The sequence below is a fragment of the Solenopsis invicta genome, chromosome 1, assembly GCF_016802725.1.
Source record: "Solenopsis invicta isolate M01_SB chromosome 1, UNIL_Sinv_3.0, whole genome shotgun sequence".
In the NCBI taxonomy this organism is placed as follows: Eukaryota; Metazoa; Arthropoda; class Insecta; order Hymenoptera; family Formicidae; genus Solenopsis; species Solenopsis invicta.
Window position 1 is genome coordinate 28,806,152 of NC_052664.1, and position 21,718 is coordinate 28,827,869.

General features: G+C 37.7%; 1 protein-coding gene across 5 annotated transcripts in view; it reads right to left on the reverse strand.

Moving 5' to 3' along the window:
* Nucleotides 1-21,718, reverse strand: part of LOC105203674 (nephrin) — a 269,754-nt gene that overhangs the window by 23,757 nt on the left and 224,279 nt on the right. For all 5 annotated transcript variants that reach the window (XM_026134212.2, XM_026134213.2, XM_026134211.2 and 2 more), the window contains exons 7-11: nt 21,157-21,308; nt 20,355-20,499; nt 17,496-17,626; nt 15,241-15,400; nt 417-710 (exon numbers count right to left, since the gene is read on the reverse strand). In XM_026134212.2, the coding sequence (XP_025989997.1) occupies nt 417-710; nt 15,241-15,400; nt 17,496-17,626; nt 20,355-20,499; nt 21,157-21,308 (882 nt within the window). The remainder of the gene's footprint in view (nt 1-416; nt 711-15,240; nt 15,401-17,495; nt 17,627-20,354; nt 20,500-21,156; nt 21,309-21,718) is intronic.

Consider the following 21,718-nt stretch of genomic DNA (forward strand, 5'->3'; position numbering starts at 1 on the left):
AATACGTTCCGTTTATTGTGTTATTTAATTATGCCACTTTAGACATTTGCATATGATATAGTTTTGCGGAAATTATTAATTACATCGTAATATTATTGGTTTCAAAACACGTTGTGCAGCAATTACAATATAAAATGACACATTTCATTACGGTATATTCAAGCGTGAAAATTTTAGCGCGTCTACGTTTTAATAACTCTTTACTTTCGGTACCGACGCGACGCGACGTGACGCGACGCGGAGATAAATCGCTTATATGAGGAGCGCGTAAATGAGTCTAAAAGATCGCTGCGTAAATATTTCTTGTCAAATCGATTGTAGTGAAGAGGAGCGCGCGAATTGCGAGGACATCGGGAGACGTATGTGGGCTAGATCCAAAGCAATTTTTCAGAAGCTCAATGAGGTCGAGCACTTACCAGCTGGCACGATATGGTAGACGCACGGCTCGAGCTGAGTGCCCTGGTCATTGCTGCCCCAGCAAAGGAGAGTGCCATAGTCCAGCTCGGTCATCGGTGTGTAGGAGGCTGTCGAGCGAGTACGGTCACTCGTGACGTGCGCCTGAGCTATGTCCACCGCTTCCATTGTATTATTGAATTTCCAGGTGAACGATACTTCCGGCGGGTTCGCCTCCAGTTCGCAGGGGATTCTCGTGGTCTCCTGTCGCGCCACGCCGAATACCTTCGTCTGGCCAGGCTGACATACCGGCACGACTGAAAATGTAAATGTTGGTTCGTGCCGTGAGAATGTGAGCTTCGCTTCGCGCGAGTTTATCGTGTGCGAAAGCATCGTCGCCACGATAAACGTTATTTGATGGCACGAGAACGCGATATGTGTTTCGATTATGCGACAAGCGTCGATTATTGAATTTTAATAACTTTGAGCAAGTACGTGGCTAAAAGAGGACATGTGTGATCAATGCAACGATCCTTGCTGCTGTTGTCCAATCATCAAAGATAATAATAATGAAAATTGCGAATTTTATATCAAACTATCAATCAATAAAAATTATTTAGAATGAATTAAAAAAATGAAATACAGCAGAGTCCAGATATTCTTCATTTATCTGAGAAGAATCTATTATCATATTTGAATAACGTAATACTTGATTAATTGCTGAATTAATTAACGATCTTTAAAGTTGAACGAGCAGTTGGCGTCTGCTTCACGCTGAGTGTTCTCCATCTAACGTTGGATGCATCCAGTAACATGATTAGATCTTTTCATCGGTGGTCTGTATTGAGGAATGATCGACACGTAGATTCTAGTATACGTCGAAGTTTAATACGATTATTAAGCACTACCCGTAATTAAGCATTAACGATGGAATTCATGTTCCTGCACCATTCCCGAGTTTCGTGTCAACCTCAGTCGACACGGTATCTGATATCGCCGTAATATACATAATACGCAATATACATGTATATATCCTGTAATCTACATATTGCAATAGTGCGCCATTAGTAGAGCATGTCTTCATTGTTCGGGGGGCAGGCTGGGGGGCATTCGCGTACATGTTCTTCGCTGTTTTCCACCGTTATATTCCCCATCGGGAAACGGTTACCAACGTCGTTTCACAATTCACGGCAACTGAAAGTACATTGTTACTCACTCTGTAAGAAAATAAGCTTCCGGCAGCACGCCGCAGGAAAAAAAGAAGAGGGAACGCATTCTCGAGTACTTTGCGAACTATTCGCGCAGTGGTTCGCAAATAAAGAAACTGCATAAGTACGTTTAAGATACTCCTACTAGAGCGCATACACCTTTCTCTATCGCAATATGAAAATAAGTGATAGAAGTGATGATGAAGTTTTACATCTTCTATCGAAATGAACTTTATGCTTTATACTTGGGTTATGTATTAGAAAAGAAAGATTTACGTATAATATGAGAATGCTCCGCAAGGTCCACGATCCATGATTTGTCTCGTAAAACTGTCGTTAAAATCAAGTTACAGTTCTTTGCTTAGGTTATTACGCAACCGGATGCATTCGAGGGCGTTCATCAACGACTCGGAGCGTGCGATCGATCGTTATCTCCGGTAGTATCTGCAATTGACATTCACTTCCACGAACGAAAGAAGATATTCGGTGTAAGCTGACAAAGGATCCCCTGCGACCTCGACTCAGGACGGAAGTCTAGTCCGTCTCGTCTGAAAATTCAATAATACTTTGGACGTGGAAGTGGAGAGCCGTAGAGCATGCGGGATATCCGGCGCACATATAGAGACTAGACCCTTCATTGATTAGATCAGTCATAAAATTCCGGACGGTATCCGCTGCCTGCGTATTGCATCCCCTTTGTACTTTGCACAGTTGTCGAAAGAAGTCCGATCTTGGGGATGCTTGGAATGTTCTGGATAGCGTCTTCCTGTCCGTACGTTGCACGAGGTTATACGAAAGACGGAGACCTTTGTCGTCTTACGGCGATCGTTGAAAAATATCTTAAGGATGTTATAAGGTTGCAATAAAGGTCATGAGTTGGAGCGTTACGCGATTATGTGATAGGAAAGCGTATTCGCCTTTTGTGACAAACGCGATTTCGTATTTCTCCGTCTATGCAGATATCGTGCGGCACGTATGTGCGCCCTGCAATTCATTGGAACGTTAATGTATCAGAATCTTTCAAATCGGAATCATTTATTTTATTATACATAGACTCTTCATGTATTCGATAAGAAGAGGGATTAAAATTTACAAAATAGAAATATATTAGTAAAATGAAATTTATTGTATAATAAATTCAAAGGGCATTTTCCTAAAACGCCCTGATGGAGATGCCGCATTATAATCATTGTCCGTTAGAAATAATGTGCATAAAATTAATAATAAGTTGGAACAGATAGATATCTGTTTTTCTTATTTAAAAGATATAAGAAGGAATGTGCATATTCATCTGGAATGTATTTGCTAAAATTAATAAGCAATAATGGGCTTTATAAATGATTGATCGAACACTGTGTGTATCAATCACTTATCATAACGTCTCTCACTTGGAACTCTTTCATCCGCTCCGACTAACATGAAAATGTTAAGAAAGAACGAGCCATTTCGAGTATATGTTGCACTCCGCACTGTAACACTCGAAAATATGTATGAACTTGGAAATAAATTAATATAAAAGTTTGTCGCGAAAAATTTCGAATGTTCAGGATCACGAAGAACTTACGGAATACATCGGCGAAATGGACTTACATAACATAACGCTGCGAATGCAAAGTGCAGATTTTTACATCCAAATTCTCGATGGTGGTTACACTCGACGCATACACGCGATTGTCGTATATTCCTGCTGTTTTTAAGAAATGCATTGACCTTCCGGGCTAGGAGAGAAGACTTACTTCAATAATTCTATTGTCTCGGTGTGAAACAGAATGCTTCTGTCTACTTTCTGATGAAAGCGTGCGTCGAGGACGAGTACGTCGCGGAAACACAGAACGTGTATCGCGATCGATGAGGTCGAGGCATTGACAATAACCAATTAATGCCGGTCATTAAGCATCAGTGACAGATCGCTCATGCCAAGCGTCCGTGCCAGCTATCGAAATGATATCTGCACCGTGTATGCATAATTCAACGGGCCGCAATATCGGCCGCGTCGTGAAAAATGCACGTCGATCTGTCGCGCGTGGGTCGCATGGACATACGCGTTGAAGCGAAGTGTGTAGAGAAGGGGAGGAAGGGAGGTTTGCTTTTTGTGTTCTATTTGGGAGGATTCGGACGGTCCATCTCGATTATCTACGAGAGCGAATCAACGTGAGGTACAACGTATCCTAAACATTTCGCGTCGGTAGAGATATTTTCATCCCAAACATGTCTGATTGGAAGATTCTTGTAGCTTGTAGTTTATACGCAAAAACTCTGATTCGGAATTGATTTGTTTCTTTTAATCATTCTTTTCTCACTGCGCGATATGTAATCTTGCCGTACATATAATTTATCTACCAAATAATTCTTTTCCTATACAATATATAATCTCATCTCTTTCATGTTTTGTTTTTCTTTGACCTTCTGCAAGTCAGATAGAAAAAATCAAGATGGCAAACCATGTTGATCTTTTGACAGTGGAATTACTGTTGTACGAAATTAATTGTAATTATGGTGAAACATATACAATACTAATTTAATACAACAGTAATTCCACTGTTATAATATCGATTCTTCTTCCTTAAGAATAAAAATAAAAATAAAATAAATAGAATAAACTCTTTAATCTTTTAAAACGAGAAAACGAGAAAGAACAAGTCATAGGAGTTAAATCCTGTTGCTGGGGTATATGTCACACCTCACCTAGTTCACCGAGAGTCAATAAAATTCTAACGAAAAATGTTGACAATTTTAGGTTGAAGCCTTAAAAGAAAATGACATTTTAAGTGTATGCACATTATGATTCTTCGTTCAGTTATTTCTAATTTCAGTCTTCAGATTTTGGAGAAAGTTTAATTTACTACAGTTCACGTGTGTAACGATAATTATAGTTTCGAAACAGTTAAGGTACTTAATAATATAGGGAACGAAGAATATCTTCTCTATGTGCATAGAGTAGATTTAATTTCAAATAAGAGTTTAACACCCAAAAACACCTTCATGCGAATGTAATGTATACGCGTGCTATTTATTTAACTGGAAGCAGGACGTCTTGTTATTACGTGAACGCTTAACAAACTTCTCTTGCTCTTAGGAGAGTAAAATTACATTCAACTATATATATATATATATATATATATATATATATGTATGTATGTATGTAGTCTGTTAAAGTCTTTCCAAATGTCTGACAGCGAGTGCGTTTGTAGAACAGGCGCGGGGAACGTCGACCAAGAGTTATCGGATATCCTGCCGTTGACAGATTCCTTAGGAAATTTAATGGTACATTAGCTCTCCGGGATATTCTATACAGGACGATGGGGTACCAAACTCGGCGCGTATTATTCTATGTTTGCGGTATTTGCGTCATGAATCTTCGTCGATCGCGAGTTGCCACGAGCGCGGCCGTCGAGCATATACATATATATATATATATATATATATGTACATCATCGCCGTCGCGCCGCGCGCTGACCGTACCCGCCGGTGAAATTCGTAAGAACGTCGCGCGGGGTGCGTATACGTCACGGGGAATTTATAATAATAATAATCTATGGCGTGCGTGGTACGTGCGTGCGGGGTATGCCCGCGCGAGTGGCCATTACGTCAAATAACGAAGATTTATGCCCGTGCCGTGGTGGTGCCAACGATGCACGCTCGCATAGCTTATACGGGCCGGGCACGACGGGCACAACTATATCGAGATACCAGATATTATATGGATCGAGCGTGGCCGGGACTTGAGATGATACATGTGTGTCGATGCCTTGCTTAATCAGATACATTAATTAGCTGGCGTTAATGGACCCAGTTAGATGCGCGGCCGCGCGCGGCATAGCGATCGATGCATGGATCTTCGACGGAGCGTTATCGAGCGTTGTATCTGTGTGACGTGGGGGGGCGATGAGACTCGCGGTAAGGCTCGCGGCTAGAAAATTCCCCAAATATTCAGTACCTTGAAGAATTTCGTGGAGAATTTTATCTTAATCGAACACACCTCGATTAATTGGCGTTAATGAAGCCGGTCGCACGCAATCGCGCCGTAGCTATCGAGCGACGCGGCAACGGTATCTTCGACGGCCGTCAGAGTAATTATCGGTCGACGTGTGCCGCGCGGCTGTGCATCCAACACACAATGGCTTTCCCTTGAGATATTAATACAGTGAGTAATTAATTCGTCCCGCATTCCGTCGAGGATCCCTCCGCCGCCGCCGCCGCCGTCGTCGTCGTCGCCGCTGCCGCGCCGCTGATCCCAGGGGACCGAAGAATCGCTCAAAGGAATTTCGCCGCAAACCACCTAGTAGAACGCCCAGCGGAGAGAGGCGGCGTATTGTTAAGGATTACAGATGGGTGACGTTACACGTATCGATCGATCGCCATCCGGGCGACGTCTTGGCTCGGCTTTTTTCGCGCGACTACATAATCTATCCAATCTATCACGGCGAATAAATCAAAACGCCCGGCGAGAAATCGAATTCACTTTTGCAGCGCGAATAAATGTCCGGCCCCGGCGGCTGCGATAAATTCATTGACATATTTCATCCGGGGTAGCGACGGCGGCGGTGGCTGCTGCTGCTGCTGCTGCATTCTAGTTTGCGCCGTCCGTCGTGTAATTAAATTACAGCGAGCGGAATCTAAAGTTAGCGAAACGAATTTCGCGAGAGCGCACGTATTGTGCCGATAACAAGCTGGCTGACCGATGACGTACGTATCTACTTCCGCCGGGGATAGAGACGGCCGCGCTCGGATCGAGCCAGTTATAAATCGGCACGATTTTGTTGTCGCGAGAGAAATAAAACGCCAACCTTTTATCATATCGCGATACCAGTCGCCAGTTAATTCGCCGCGCGTGTAACACACCACGCGGAACTTTTAATCCCGGCGTATGCTCACACACAGTTGGAAAATTTGTGTTAAATTTAACGCAAATCGCATGTCCCCGAGCGGTCCATTCAAATTTTTCTCTTGTTCGTTTAACACGAGACGATGTCAGACCATGTCAGAAAGTAACACAAGTATTATGTAAAAAATTAACACGAAAAAATGCAACACTTTGACACAATTTGAAAACATACAATATTTTTTTTAGCAAAATTTATTTTATAATATGTTGCACATTTTATTCATTTATCTTGGAAAATTTTTGAGTTTCCAAAAGTAATGTAAAAGATTGCATAGGGTATGTATAAATTCGTATAAATTCAATTCAAAATTTTAATCAGAATCGGTTTTAACCCAAATACAAATTGTTTCCCACTGTGTATTTATACGTAAATCCTATCGAAATCATGTAATCACGTTTGACGTATGGTAATAGACAGGTCTTCATCATTGAACAAGAGACTTTTCATAAAGTTTAATACATTTTTCATAAAGTTTAATACATTTTATAGAATTATCATCTAAAATTTTTCATAAAAATTTTAGATGATAATTCTATAAAATGTATTAAAAGTGATAAATTGCGAAACACAAGAGATTACTCTTGTTTCTCTCGAAAAACGACACTTTGAAGAATTTCAATCCATTCTGAACCTATCCCAATCCTTTTGCGAGAGACGCCATCTTCCGCATGCTTGTATTATAATTTTTGACGCCTCCTGTATATCATGTCAGAATAATGAATCAGCGAAAACAAAGAGATTCTGGAGAGAGGAGCCCTGAGTCGAGAGAGAAAAATCGTCTAATAAGGACGAAATCTCGCCGCTACTTTCCCTCTTATCGTTCGATTTATATTCGCGCTAAATAAAAGAGTTTAATATTTCATTCGCATTAGGGTCCCTCGCGTGGGGGTTCACGTGACAAAAGTGCGGCCGGTTTTATAAGCGCGCGAAATTGCCGCGACGTGTAATTAAGTATTAATCGCGCAATTTCTATTTGCGCGACCTGGATTATTTTGCTCGCGGCTACGTCGCGTCGGCTGAGGGGTCGCATGTTTATGCCATGTTCGTTTCGAGAAACCGCATTGTACGTCGAGAGAAAATGAGATCGTTCGAAGGAAACTTCGCATGCCCGTTTCATAAGGAATATTATGATAATTCTAATAGAAAATGTATTTTGATGACCGGCAAAAGACGAAAATAATATTGCGACAATCTGCTTTTTTTTTTCTCCTGTGCATCCTCCGACACCGGCGAGAAAAGAGATAAACACTGTGACTTTGTACTCGAATGGCAAATTCTACTTTCCTGGTGTACCTTATTCATACGACATTGATCGATGTACAATTTTGACAGTAATGTAAAGTAATAATTCACGTCTTTTTATTAACTGAGATAAGTTATCTGACATACAGGTCAACGTGTCCTTTCGACTGAAATGTTGTGCCATCTATTATTGGATAATACAATATCGCTGTCACAACAATAATAATATTCATACGTCTCTTGAATATTTTAAGGGCTCCCTTCCAAGTTCGCGAGAAGAAGAGAGCGGTGCATTTTTCGTCGCGTTATTTTCACGTTGTGCTAAATTTTAATGCCGCGTAATGCGTCGTCTCGCTGCGTAATGCCGTGCAACAGCGCATATCTAATTTTCCTCTTTTTTTTCCTTTTAATCTTAATCTAGAGTGATATTCAGCTTACATATGTAAAGCCAGTTGTCGACCAGTCGCTCCTGGCTAATTACTGTTATCGGTTTTAATCGCTGCGTTCCACTTTAAAAACCCTCCGATTAAGTGCGGCGTTAACTTCAACGAGCGGCAGAATTTTTAGGCTCGGTGCATTAATTGCAGGTTGTTACGGGCGATGCTTGCCTTATAATTTGCGCGTTACTGACGGAAGCTCGAACTCCCCGTGCAAAATGCAATTACATAAAAATCGAGCAAAGACTCCGGTCGTCGACAATCTTCGCTTTGTAAGTTGATATCGATTCGTCTAAAGTAGCGTACCTCGAGAAGGTTACACGTGAGATCGCGTTAGAGAGACGCATTGCGGATCGGTGAATTTTTAAGCGCGCGTCGTGTGTCCGGCAAACGGAGGTGAAATATTTTTCAAGAATTTCTCGCGAACATTTCGCATTATTCAATTTCGCTGTTAATGTTATCTACCAAGTTATAATCGTTACATCGTTTCCTTAATGCGCATCGCTTCGACAGTAATTAACATCACAAATTTGCATCTGCTCAATGGCATTGTCTTGTAATAACATTTCTGACCCATTTAACCGATTTGGATTTACACAGGGATATTTTTCAACACTAAATTAATTTTTCTCTAGATCGAACATTGAATTCTTTTCGAATTATTATTTCTCTTCTCAAAGATAATAGAGAAAATATTCTCTCTCTCTAAAATTTTACACACACCCACACGAATATTTTAGATCAAACTTTAGCTTAAATTTTGGCAAATGTAGGTTGTCCGTGAAAATCTGCAAACTTGTGTATGCGAACGGGTAACGTAGCTTAAGATTTTAATTCAGTTTCAGCACGTATAATTATGCGCGCAGCAAGAAGCTCCTCCTTCAGGCTCTGCCGTATCCGGGATCTTAAGCCGCTTAGTTAGCTGTAAAATAGCGAGGCTGCAGCTCGGGGGAACAAAGAAAATAGGGATTATATGGGAACATTCGACGTTCACGAGACTCGTTCGTTTACCCTGCCAAAAAGGTTATTAAAACCAATATAATCATGAGTATAATTACGCGAAATTTGGTGTAGTTTTCACCGGGTATCTCGACAAAAAGTTGCGCACATGAATCTACAATGAATTTTTCATGAAATACGTTTTGATGATGCGCGACATCCTTACTGACATGTACCTACTCCTTGAAAAAAAATAAAATTTATTTTAATTTAATGCTGTTTCAACAGAAAGGAATAGAGAAGATTAGCATAACGGCGCGGCATTTTTAGTTGAAGCTTAGCCGGAGACATTCTGCAACGACAGTTAAATAATAAGGCTGATTTTGTTCATATTGCAATTCATAAAGCGATGAAATGATAAAAAATTCCGTTAACTGTGATGAACTTTTCATTGTAATTCAAATCAGTACACAATTCAAGTGGAAATTCTTTAATATATTTTTCTGAGGTTAAGCAATTTTACATAATAAATAACACAGATATAATTTTTAATAAATTTGAAAATAATTCCGGCTTTATAACTTGTGTTTTAAGTCCGACAAATATGCAGCGCGTAGTTTGAGTTTTTGAGAAATTGTAAAAATTAAAAATTATTATTTGGTACCAAGAACCGTCGTGACTGATATAAATAAGTCTTCTATTCTCGTTCTTTACTGAATATCTAATTAAAAGTTAAATTTTCAAAGTTTGATGTGCCTGTTAGAATTAACTTTTAAAATAGTGATCATTTTGAATGCAATTTTAGTTTTTAAATCCTATGCTTGTGTGTTACAGTATTATCGCAGCTTTGTGGCTGAGTAACTCCGCTCGTTGCGCATCGAGTCGGTGAGTCAAAAAACAATTCTTATTTTCTTATTTTCATGCTTAAATATCCTGCGCAGGACGAAAAAGGACAATGAAAGAAAGAGCTTGGTAATAGCTATTAAATGTTGAATGAAATAAATTTAAATTATTACGTATTTGATTAATATAATAAAAAATGATTTTACTTTTCTAAATTTTTTGCAAACATTACTAAATTGGATAATACTTACTAAATGTTTAAGAAAGTAAAATTATTTTTGGTAACATTAATCAAATGTTTAGTTGACATTATTTCATTCAACATTTGGTAGCTATTACAAACTTTTTTTCTTCACTGGACCTAAACAATTCTTCGAAGGGGAAACCAAGTATCCAATCGCGCGCGATCGGTCCAGGAGTGCCGTATAAAGCATCATCGCGCGATCGTAACCATATTTTCGTGAGTGAGTGAGTACAAAGAATCTTGAGAGCATCTGAGAAGAAGAGAAGGAGGCCTGCGAGGCAACCTTAGGGTAACTGGGTAAGTAATATCTGCAATATATACAGGGTGTATAACGTTTATCTAACCAATCTCAATGATGCGTTACAGATTTTCCTCGAGCTGGAAAGCGACGAGAAGAGAACAACACCCGTCGTCGTCGACTTATAATAAAATTAACGAGCCGCAGCCGGTTCGTCGCGTCGTGCGTTTATTCCGGGAGTTCCATTTAAAGTTACTGGACTATTTCATAACTTCGATAGAATCCTAATTTAAAGACCGGGAATCGCACCCCAGCTATTTGGCAATAAACATTTCCTCATTGGGTCGTTGCGCATGATGGCTACGACGCACCGCGATGTCTCATTCCGAGTGCCCGTGATAATGCCGGGCCGCGTTATGGCATGTTTCCCCCGTGTGCATGTTGCGCGACTGTTTGGTTGCTGTGAGGGTTACACGCTCTGTCTCTGGCGATCGGTTCGGTCTTAAGTGATAAGAATTCGGATTGGTTGCTTTGGATTCGCCCGTTTTTCTTGCTCTCGTTCACCGCCGTTCACCATCCTAAGGTGGGAGTAACTATGACTCTCGGGGAGTCAAGCTCTCTTAGGTCTTTGGTATCCTTTTTGGATTCTTTGGATTTGAGGTCAAAGCTACTAGTAGTGAATCACGTTTAATCTAACTTTTGATCAAAACTCAATCTTGGCGGTCCCGCTTGTGTCGAGAGGCTGGCTCTCATTTCTTGATTCGTCTAGGATGTTAGACGTCGGCAATGAGTACCTTCTTCTCTCGTCACGTTTAAGTGCCTTGTCGACATCGCTCGTGGTTTAACACCCTAATGGATCACCTGGGCCGCTGGCTGGGCGTATGACTAAGTCAATTTTAAACGTGATTTTTGCGAGACAAGAGGCGTCGGATTCAATGCCATAGATTTCATTTTTTTTCGCGTGGGGCTTAATCCTTTCGTGCCTGGTGGAACATAAATTAAGTTAGCAAGTTCTTTCTAAACTCATTTTGAAAGTCAACGTAATATTATTAAAAAAATCGCTATTTAATTTAAAAATGGCCAATTCAATGTGGCAGGTCAAAATACCATATATATTATATTTTGTGTATTCACATGTAATTAATTTTTTAGGCTTATGACAAATCTGCGATAAAAATTCTAAAATTAAAAATACCGGATTTAATATGGCGGATCAAAATGTTAAGTTTTATTGGATTTTAGTCCGCCATATTGAATCCGTCATTTAAAATTTTAAAATTTGGATTACAAATTCATAATCAAGAACCTTAAATCCTTTAGTAAAGACGTGAGTTAGATGCTAATTATTTTTAAAAAAGAGTTAGGCACGAAAGGGTTAACCTTGTTCGGGGGCGAGTACGCGTGCGTCCTACTCGTCGACTCGGGGTGCTGAATCTATGGGACTCCCTCCGAATGGGAATTCATATCATTGGTTTTATAAACTCAAAGTGTCGCGCGAAAGACTTTACAAATAATTAGTTCACATGCGCAAATTTAGTATATTTTTCGCAAGTGTCCCGCGTGTGCAACGAGAAGAAAAGGCTTGGACAACCTGAAGGACTTTGGGAGGAGGTGGAGGTCTGGGAGAGGCATCGGGTCCCAGCGGAGCAACCTTGGAGTAAATACTATTCTTTATTTATATAAATTCAATAATCTTTCTCTTTTTCATTCTATCTTATCGCAATAAATTAAAAAAGGTACTTAAAAAAGGAAATTTATATAAAATTTTATACACACCCAGAGAAAAATCATGTTTATTGATGAAATCGTTTCTTTAACTTGATTTTTTTTTAAGTTTAAGTAAAAATACATTTGAGGAAAATGAAAATTTATTTGATTTCAAGAAATGACGTTATTAGCATTTTTAAGAGTAAATAAATTATTTGTTTAATTTAAACACATAATTATTTAATTCAAAGAAAATATTGATAGAAATGTAAAAAATAATTTAGTTGTTCTGGTTTTAAAAATATATTTCTTTTATTAAAAAAAATTTGTGTTGCACAACCAAATCGTTACTTTAATTCTAATAAAGAAATAATCAAAAAATGTTTTTGAGTCAAAGAAGCTTTTTTTTAACCGCATGGCAATGTACAAATTACTTTTAATCAAACAAATATTTTTTGACTCACAAAAACTTTTCTCTGGGTGTATAAGAATTTACTTTTAAAATATTGATTATTTTGAATGCAGTTATAATTTTTAAATCTCATGTTTGTGTTACAGTAATCACCGTAGCATTGTGACTGATTACTTTCGCTCGTTGTACATCGAGTCGGTAAGTCAGAAATTAATTTTTTTATTATATTTCAATACCTTGCAAATATCCTACATAGGATCAAAGGCAAGATATATATATTTTTTCTCAGCATATATATATATTTTTTTCAGTGTTTTTTTTTAATTTTTAAAAATAATCTTGTTTTCTTGCTAAAATTTAATTAAGTTTATGTATCCAAACTAGGTTTGTCAACATTGTTTGTTGAATTATTTATCAAATAAGCCCTATTACGTGTGCATATATGTACATATATTATGATTAAGAGGAAGAGAGAGAGAGAGAGAGAGAAAAGGATAGAGTACTGATCAACTATTAATCTGTGCACGGATTAAACATGGGTAATTTATGTGCATTAAAGCCATTAAATACTGATGAGCGCACCTGCTATATAAACGGTGGCGTATGTCAGTCAGTCGTAAGTTACACACAGACTTAAGGTAGGGCTGTTCGGTTATGCGCGTACGTGCATATGTTTCTACGTATGTAAAGCATTTGGAGTGATTTAGTACTCGCTGAACTCTACATGGCAAAAGGCATTTTACTTAGAAAATGCAAAAACGGACCAACCCGTATATATCACCGTAATAAATTCCTAGTGTAGCGAAGGCGGCAATATTTCTCGTTAAAATCTAGCAAGAATTTTGTACTGTTTTGTTAACGAATGAAGTATACTGTCTAATATATAAATATTTGATGTGAGAATTCGGGGTATATAAAGGCTTATATCGATGACTTTCTTATATCAACGGGCAATTACAACTTTTAGATGAGATAAAAGTAAAACAGTACAAAATCTTCAATTTAACCCTCTTGTGCCTGACTGTTTTCTAGAAATAATTAGCATCTAATTCTTACTAAGGGTTTTTAGGTTCGTTGATTATGGATCTTGAAATATGTACTGCAAATAAAACAAGATTAAAGGTAGAACAGCCCCTCGAAATGATCGAACACGTATTTCACGATTTTTATAACTTTCGACGTTTCCAAAATATAACGGATAGGAGACAGACTTTATGGACATTCTAAATATTCCATCAGACCGAAAGGATTAAGATTCAACATCATTAAAATATTATTTTTGTCCAATCTACATTTATTCGTTTCTTCGTAAAACCTGTCGATTAATTGCGCAATAAATTTCGCTGTTATATCCGTAGCATCTCGAGTTTTATAACTCATAACGTTTGAAACTAATATCGGGTTTGTAATCCTTTTTATAACGCGTTGAAAAAGCTGTCGAAACTTGCTTATGGTGTTTAAGTTAACGCGTGCATACGAAATTGCCTTACGGTCGCCCGGCTCTCCGCCTCGCAACCTTTATGAAACCTTGTTTTCTTTTATAGTGCGCGATACCGAGATATTAAACGTCAATATGAAGATCTCGTCGCGCCCACCCCGAATACGCGGACATTTCCTTCTACGCGCGGGATTTATGTCCCCTCGTAAACAAAGCGCGTCCCTAAGCTGATTTAACGTCGATCCGCACATACCGGTGTGTCAGTATCAGTTACGTGCCAGAGTGTGGTGAATGCAGTGACACAGAAATTAACTCTAGCGTCTGGTCCGGAGAGACTCTAGATTCGGAAGACTATGTACATATATGTATACCGCATCCTCTCGTTCCTATTTCGACTAAAACCGTCGTTTCTCAGTCGATATAGAGCGCTAAGAAATTTTGTATATAAATTTTAAAATTTATGCTGGAAATTTTAAAAAGAATGTAACACATTCTTTTTCTAATTAAAACGTGAATTCCAAAAAGTTTTCACAAGTGACTGTACGATCCTTTGTGAATTTATATACTGAGAAAAAAAATATTAACTTGATTAAATTGATTGCTGATTTGACTAAATTTTTCAACTTAATAAAATTTCTTCAGTTCGAACATTTATATAGGGTTACTGCACCAGACAATAAACAAAAAAGAAATTGAACCAGTCAATAAACAAACATAAAATAACTTAATACAATTACATTTTCAAATAAAAAATTACATTTTAATCAAATTTTCATGAAAATTAGATTTCAACAATATCAATTAATTTTGCAGTTTATTATTTTGAAGTTTTATTATTTTAATAATTTTGCTAAACAATCATTTATTGATGACTGTTCAACGACTGGTGCAACCTAACCCTATTTAATTTAAATACAAGACACTTGAATTGAACGAATTTCATCAAGTTCAAAAATTTAAAAATTTTTTCTCAGTGTATACTGTAAAAATTTGAGCGCAAACATATCGAAACGTTTACAAAATACGATACAAAAATTTTATATATTATAGCTAGCTGATATATATTTCAAGTAAAAGTAATTGATTAAGTATCGATTAAAAAAGTATATTATGTATTTTATGAATGCTGATGGCGGTGGATTGCCATGAATAATAATCCGTGAATAGTTTAACTTAATTAGAGCGCCAATGTAGATAATGGCGAATGGCGGGAAATGCGGGAAATTGTGTGTGTTCATGTAACAGATACTCACACTTTATGTCCAAGTTCAGTGGATTGCTCTCGCCGTCGCCCTCTTGATTATTGCCGATGCACGTGTAAATCCCAGCTCTACTGCGAGTGACACTTTGCAGTACCAGGCTCTGATTACTTATTATCGTTCCGGTGGCTGTGTTGTGATACAGCGGATTGCCCTGCGAATGCGAAATCAAACGAGGCCACATTGTGTTTACTCGGATATTATATGAGCAAACGCGCGAACACAGCTCAGAGTGCAAATAATAGACTACTTGAGCTTGCAAGAGATATTTGGCAAACCACAAATTGAAAAATTTGAAAAAAGAAAAAAAAACGGATCACGGCAATCTTCCTTTTCTGATAAAAAAAATTGTAATAATTAACAACGCAATGTAAAATAACAAATAACTAAATATTATTAAAAAATATGGATAGCTGAATTATAGATTTGCTTCGCGCGATATTAATGCTGCAAAAAAAATGCGAGTGCGGGTTTTTATATTTTTTTTCCACACAGGCTAAGCTATTATAAATCCCGCATGAGAAATTCGCGACGAGGAACGCTGACAGTTTTTCGATCCCTCGCGTTCCCTCGTCGCATGTGTGACTTTCGAGACTGCGAAAGCGGCTTTGAGTTTTCGCGAAACAAATTTCGAGTCTTTGAATCGAGGGAATTGATTGGGATTTGCGTTTTGCGGTGTTTCCGCGTATACGACGTTCGTTCGCGATAAGAGCCATCGAAATTGGCTCGGAACGGATATCAAAGTTCGGAGAGCACTGCAATAACTTTAATGTTATGACATATATATATTCCTTCGAAACATTATCTTTTTATCTTAGATTTACCTCGGAACTATATTTGTCAGCGATAAATTAAAATTTGTAACTATTACAAATATTTTTAGATTCGTTGTCTCTTAGTTAATTTTTCTACGCTTGACGGGTAATATCAATTAGTAGCTCCCAAATTATAAATTTTTAATAATTAAACGCGTAATATATTCGTCACTGCACTGTTTGCTCGTTATTATCTATTATTTATTTATGTTAAACAAAATATTTAGTTTAACAGAACTTTCTGTTTTTAGATTGTTGTCTATGTACATAATGTTCAAAATTAGGAAATATTAAAAATAAAGTTTAAAAAAAAGAGGTTAAAAATTTGTTTGAAAAAAATTTTCATTTTAAATTTAATAACTATTAAACGCTGTGAATATGTATTTCAACAGCAGTAAAAGCCATGCTATGTATCGTAGGATTAAAAATAAATTTAGAATGATTGAATGCAATTGCTTCCCGGCTATTTAATTGCGACACGAGATATCTTGATTTATACCTATGATTTATGTTGTGCCATCAGTTCCAAATCAATCGCGCCTATGACTTTATCGTGGATAAAGACAAAACGTTGAAAACGAATGAAAGGATTAAAACACATTCGGGCATTGACGAATGGCATTCTTATTAATCGCTGATAAAATGCCCCGATTTATATCTGTAGTTCGATCTACGCAGTTATTTCTGTTCCACATCAATCACACGAATCATTCTAATAGCGAAGAAAAACATTGCATACTCAAGCGGCTTAGAATAAATTCGGACAAAGCGTGATGCCGATGAATTACCACTCGTGTGGACATTCCAATATTCGCGTCGCGCGATTCGCATTGGGAATCAAACACGCGGATTATTCTGATATTAATAAAGGTAAATCGTTTTTAAATCACGAGCGCTAAATTGCTTATTAATTAATTTTTAAAGCTCGCTTATTAATTGATTTTTAAAGAACCGATAACAACTGACATCTCTAATATTATCTCCTACTTTACAAAATAAAAAAGAAGAGCAAATGTAAAAAAAAAAATAATAATAGATAAACCTAAAGATCATTGATACTCGAGAATTGCACGTACATTAAATCATTAAAAGTCATGTTGTTTTGACGGAAATCCAATTCGAAATAGAGAGAATTACGATTTTCTTTTAATGCAAAGTGATCGTGGAGAAGGTTCCGATGGTGAGAAAATTTCAAGAAGCTGACTGCTCTCCGAAAATTAATTACCGCACAAGGAAGGGTTCGCTTTATATGCGTGTCTCGGCGATACGAATCCGAGATCAAACGCGCGAGTTTTCGGACGGAAGTTTGTGACGCAGGTGCGCGCCGTCGTTCCCTTATCTCGACGCGATTAAGCTTCGTCGGCTTATATTATCGATTTCTGAACGGGATTCGTTATCTGCGCTCCGTACGATGCGCATGCTGTGCGGACTCACGTTATGGCGCCAGGAAACCTTGTAAACCCAGGGATTGGACTTGATGTTGCACTCGAAGTAAACGTCGATACCCTCCCGAATAGCGCTCGAATTCAAATTGCTGCCAAGCTCGAGGGTAACCACAGGCTCGTCTGAAAACAGAATCGACACATCAAAGCTAAAGCGCGTGAAATGTGGCAGAATGAAAGACGTCGCTTTAATTACAGTAATTGACATTATTAGTGCCTAGATATCGATCTAAAGAAGAAGAAAGGAAAAAACACGAAGAGTGGACGTTTAGATAAGGGAGGGAAATTAAAACTTTTCTTTTCGCGCATTTTCATGCTAACCAATTGCGACAAACTTTATCTATTTAATTTATCTTACGCGAAAAGAACGCGATTCTACTTGTGAAGTTAAACAATTTAGCTAAATACAAATCTGAAAATAATCATCATTAAAACGGTTATGAAAAATGTTCAAGTGTAATGAGCAAGATTGCAGAACGTTCTGACATTCTAGCAGCTAGTTTAAGCGTCCTACATTATTATGGTGATGGTCTAACAAAATTACTTCCAGACCTCGAGAGATCTAGCCAAATTTTTTTAGATATTTCAGTAAAACCGTTCTCTCCGTGTACATATAAATTTTATACTAAATTTATAACATTATGGTAATTAAAATTATGGTAATTGCAACCAATTTTTTTTCTCTCTCAGCAAGTACAATTCTCGGCGCGAATACATTTTTCGACATTCTCGTAAATAAATGGTCTACCGCATCGAGAGTGCCGGCGCATTTTTCCATTGAGAGATCGTCGTTCGATGTCCGTTCCGCGGTATTATCTTCATGGAAATAAAAAAAAAAAAGATCGTTTCGAATGTTACTTATGATTCCTTTCGCGGTAGCGCCGCCGCGAATCCGATAATACCGATTCGCGGATTCGCGCTCACAATAAACGCAGTAAAAGTAAATTTCCTCACCCCCCGTTCCCAGCACCGCCCGCCCCGTGGAATTACTGGCGAACGCGACTAATGGAAAAAACCGTGGAAAGACGAGAAAATGGGACTGCCAAGGTAGTCGAGGTGGTGGAAACGCGGCGCGTAATCGGACTGAATCTTCAGCGCGGTGGATCGGCATGTGCCATTAATTTCCACGCGGACCTTCTCTCGCTCTCCCGCTCTCTGTATCTCGTTCTCTTTCGCTCGGACCGGTTAGGGGAAAACTTTTATATTGGACAGTGAAATCACGGCGTTAATCCCGGCCGGCTGCAACGTCCGACTGCGACGCTTCGCGGCGATTCGTCCTGCAACTTTGCGTATTAATGGCGTTAGAAAGTTGCGCCGAGGGTGCAATTTGGACTACGGCGCGGACGGCATCGACATTCGACGGACGACATGACCGTTGGGCCCACACCAATCTCCCCCGCGCACCAATAAATTTGAAAGAATGTATTCAACACAGAAAACTGTCGAATGTACGCCCTTTCGGTTATCGATAACGGCGATGAATCGAGGAAAGTCGGAACGTGCAGTGGGATTGAAAGAAATTTTCAATTGCGAACAACAGCCGTGATATTGATTGGAAATATTGTTTTTTTCTTTTGTTTTTTTATCAAAGATGATTAAAGATTTTCTATTGACAGCTCATTAACGCCCCGCGGCATGTATAAATTCTCTCCTTTTTCTTTCTAACATTTTTATTAAATATTTTAAAAAATTATGTAAAAGATTATTTTAATATTAAAACAAAAAAATTTGTGTACTTTTCTGATCATTTCTCCGAATAACTAGTAAACATTTGGAAATAGTTGTAAAACTCTGTTTTTGTAATACATAACGTAAATTTATTTATTTAAAACTTGAGGGGAGGCGAGGGGTCAGTAAACGTTTCTACAACTGTTTACAAAATTTTAAACGTGTCCTTGTTAAATAATATTTTTTAAAACATTGTCACGATAACTTATTTAGTTTTAATCCAATTGACTCAAAATTTTTAAAAGATACTTATAACATGTTTTTCTTTCGTCCGACTTATGATCAAATAAAAATTCTAACTTTCGACTTTTCCGATAAGAAAATATCTCGAAAAAAAGAAACAAAAAAATTAAAAATTTTTTTAAACCTTGCTGCTTTTGCACAGAAATCAATTTTTTAATGTGGTGGTAGGTACAAAAACTGCATTTATATAGATCAAACATGTTTTAATTTTTTATTTCAAATATATATCAAATATAATTGATAAAGCTTGAATGGCAATAATAAATGGCAAATTATTTTTCGTAATGTTTGAAAAAATGTGTAAAGAACATTCAAATATCAAAGAATAAATATACTAAGTTTTTAGCTTTTTCTTAAAAAAAATTTCCAAAAAAGGGCGTACAAAAATGGTGCCAAAAGCGAAAGTCCCCTTAACTCAAAATTAATGTCAAATTAAAAAAAAATTATTTGCTTATGCTTTCGAGTTTTAAATTACGAGTTTTCTTTGATCCTCGATATTAAAATGTGTTATAGAATTTTTCTAGAGGAAAAAGCAGCTCAAGCAAGAAATCTATTGCTACAAGGGCTTCAGCGTTACGATCTTTGAAATGAAGTACGTAACCGCTACGATGTAGATAGACTTGATCCCAACGGTAAATGTTGTTGCGTTTTACGCAAACAATCCGCCGATAGCGACGAGATCCAAAGTACAAAGAACGATTTAGAGAAGTAGATTCTCGATTGAAATTTTAATGTTGACTTTATGCAGCATACGTACGACGGTATGCATGCGCAATGTGCCTATAAAAATATTACATTGATGGAAGTTTCTACTGTGCGGTCGCATACGCGACGTGAAATTGCGAGGACACCCCTGGTGCGTTTCTATGAAAACACTCACGGAGTATATCGAGCTTCCATCCTTCCTCCATCTCCGAGTCCGGAATATCTGGCACGCTGGCGCGACAGTAGAGGAACTTTCCGGCGTCTTCGATACTCGGCACGAATGTGAGGATGCTGGTTGTTACGTTGCCGTCGGGACTCGTCTGTTGGCGAGATTTCATGAATTTAAAACAGTTTACTGAATAATTTAATAATCGCGGTATGTATACACATTCCGAACCGCCGTCGTGATCAGATTAGAACCACTAGATGACAGTGATTACGCCGATATTGGACCTATATTGGCCAATTACGGCGCCAATATTCGTACCTCTAAAGGATTATAACTGTCACATTGGATATAAATTGAAGTAACGTGAAAAATAAATTGTGTTATACTTCTGAAATATCTATTTTAGAGGAACACATAAAACAGTATATTAATTATAATGACGACATTGACAAACAAATTGTGTAAAAAAATTCTTCTTCTCTCTCTCTCTCTCTCTCTCTCTCTAATGAAGATAATAATGATATAAAAATTTCTTTATTTTTTATAGTTTTGTAAATATTGACAAATAACTGGTTTTATATCAGGCAGTTTATCACGAAAATGCGATATTTGTGAATAATTAGTTTGTTGTTTGAAACAATTCTTCGTGCATATATTAACGTTAAATTGATTTTATTAATTTTCAAAGAGTGAGAGAATAAATTAAAAAATAATGACGGAAACGTTATATAGAAGGGTTTTCGGGACATGTGCCACGTGTGATTTATGGGAGTGCATTAAATCGCCGACAATCTATTTTAAATCGTACCGTCTCCCGTGCATTTCGCAGTATCACGTTCCCTTTGGACCATATGATCGTCGGGTTTGGTCTGGCTCCGACAACCTCGCAACCTATCTCGTAGGTCTTGCCGGCGCTAAGTGGACGGTTCTCTCCTTGAATCCGGACCCAGAGCGGTTTCACTGTAAAAGAGTGTGTCACACTCGGATTTAAGCACCCATCGATCCGTGCACGGGTTGTGAAGCTAATAGAAATTTCTCTGTTAAAGACTTAATCCACTGATGCTTCTCGGATAAATTGTAACAATCGATTCGCGATGATTTTTAAGCATCGATTTGAAATGTGATAATTGAATTAAATTAATAATTATGAAAACGTCAACTTTCCTCCACAAGTCGTTTCTTCATTTTATAATGAAGCAATAAATTATATGCCTCTTTTCTTTTTCTATAACTATTTTTGCTATTAGAGATTTTTGCTACGCGAATCAAAATTTTTTAATGCTGAATCAAATCGAATTATTAAAGCACAATTTTTAATTCAAAATATAATTGTTGTAGGATAGAATTTTAATGCATAGAATAATAGAATA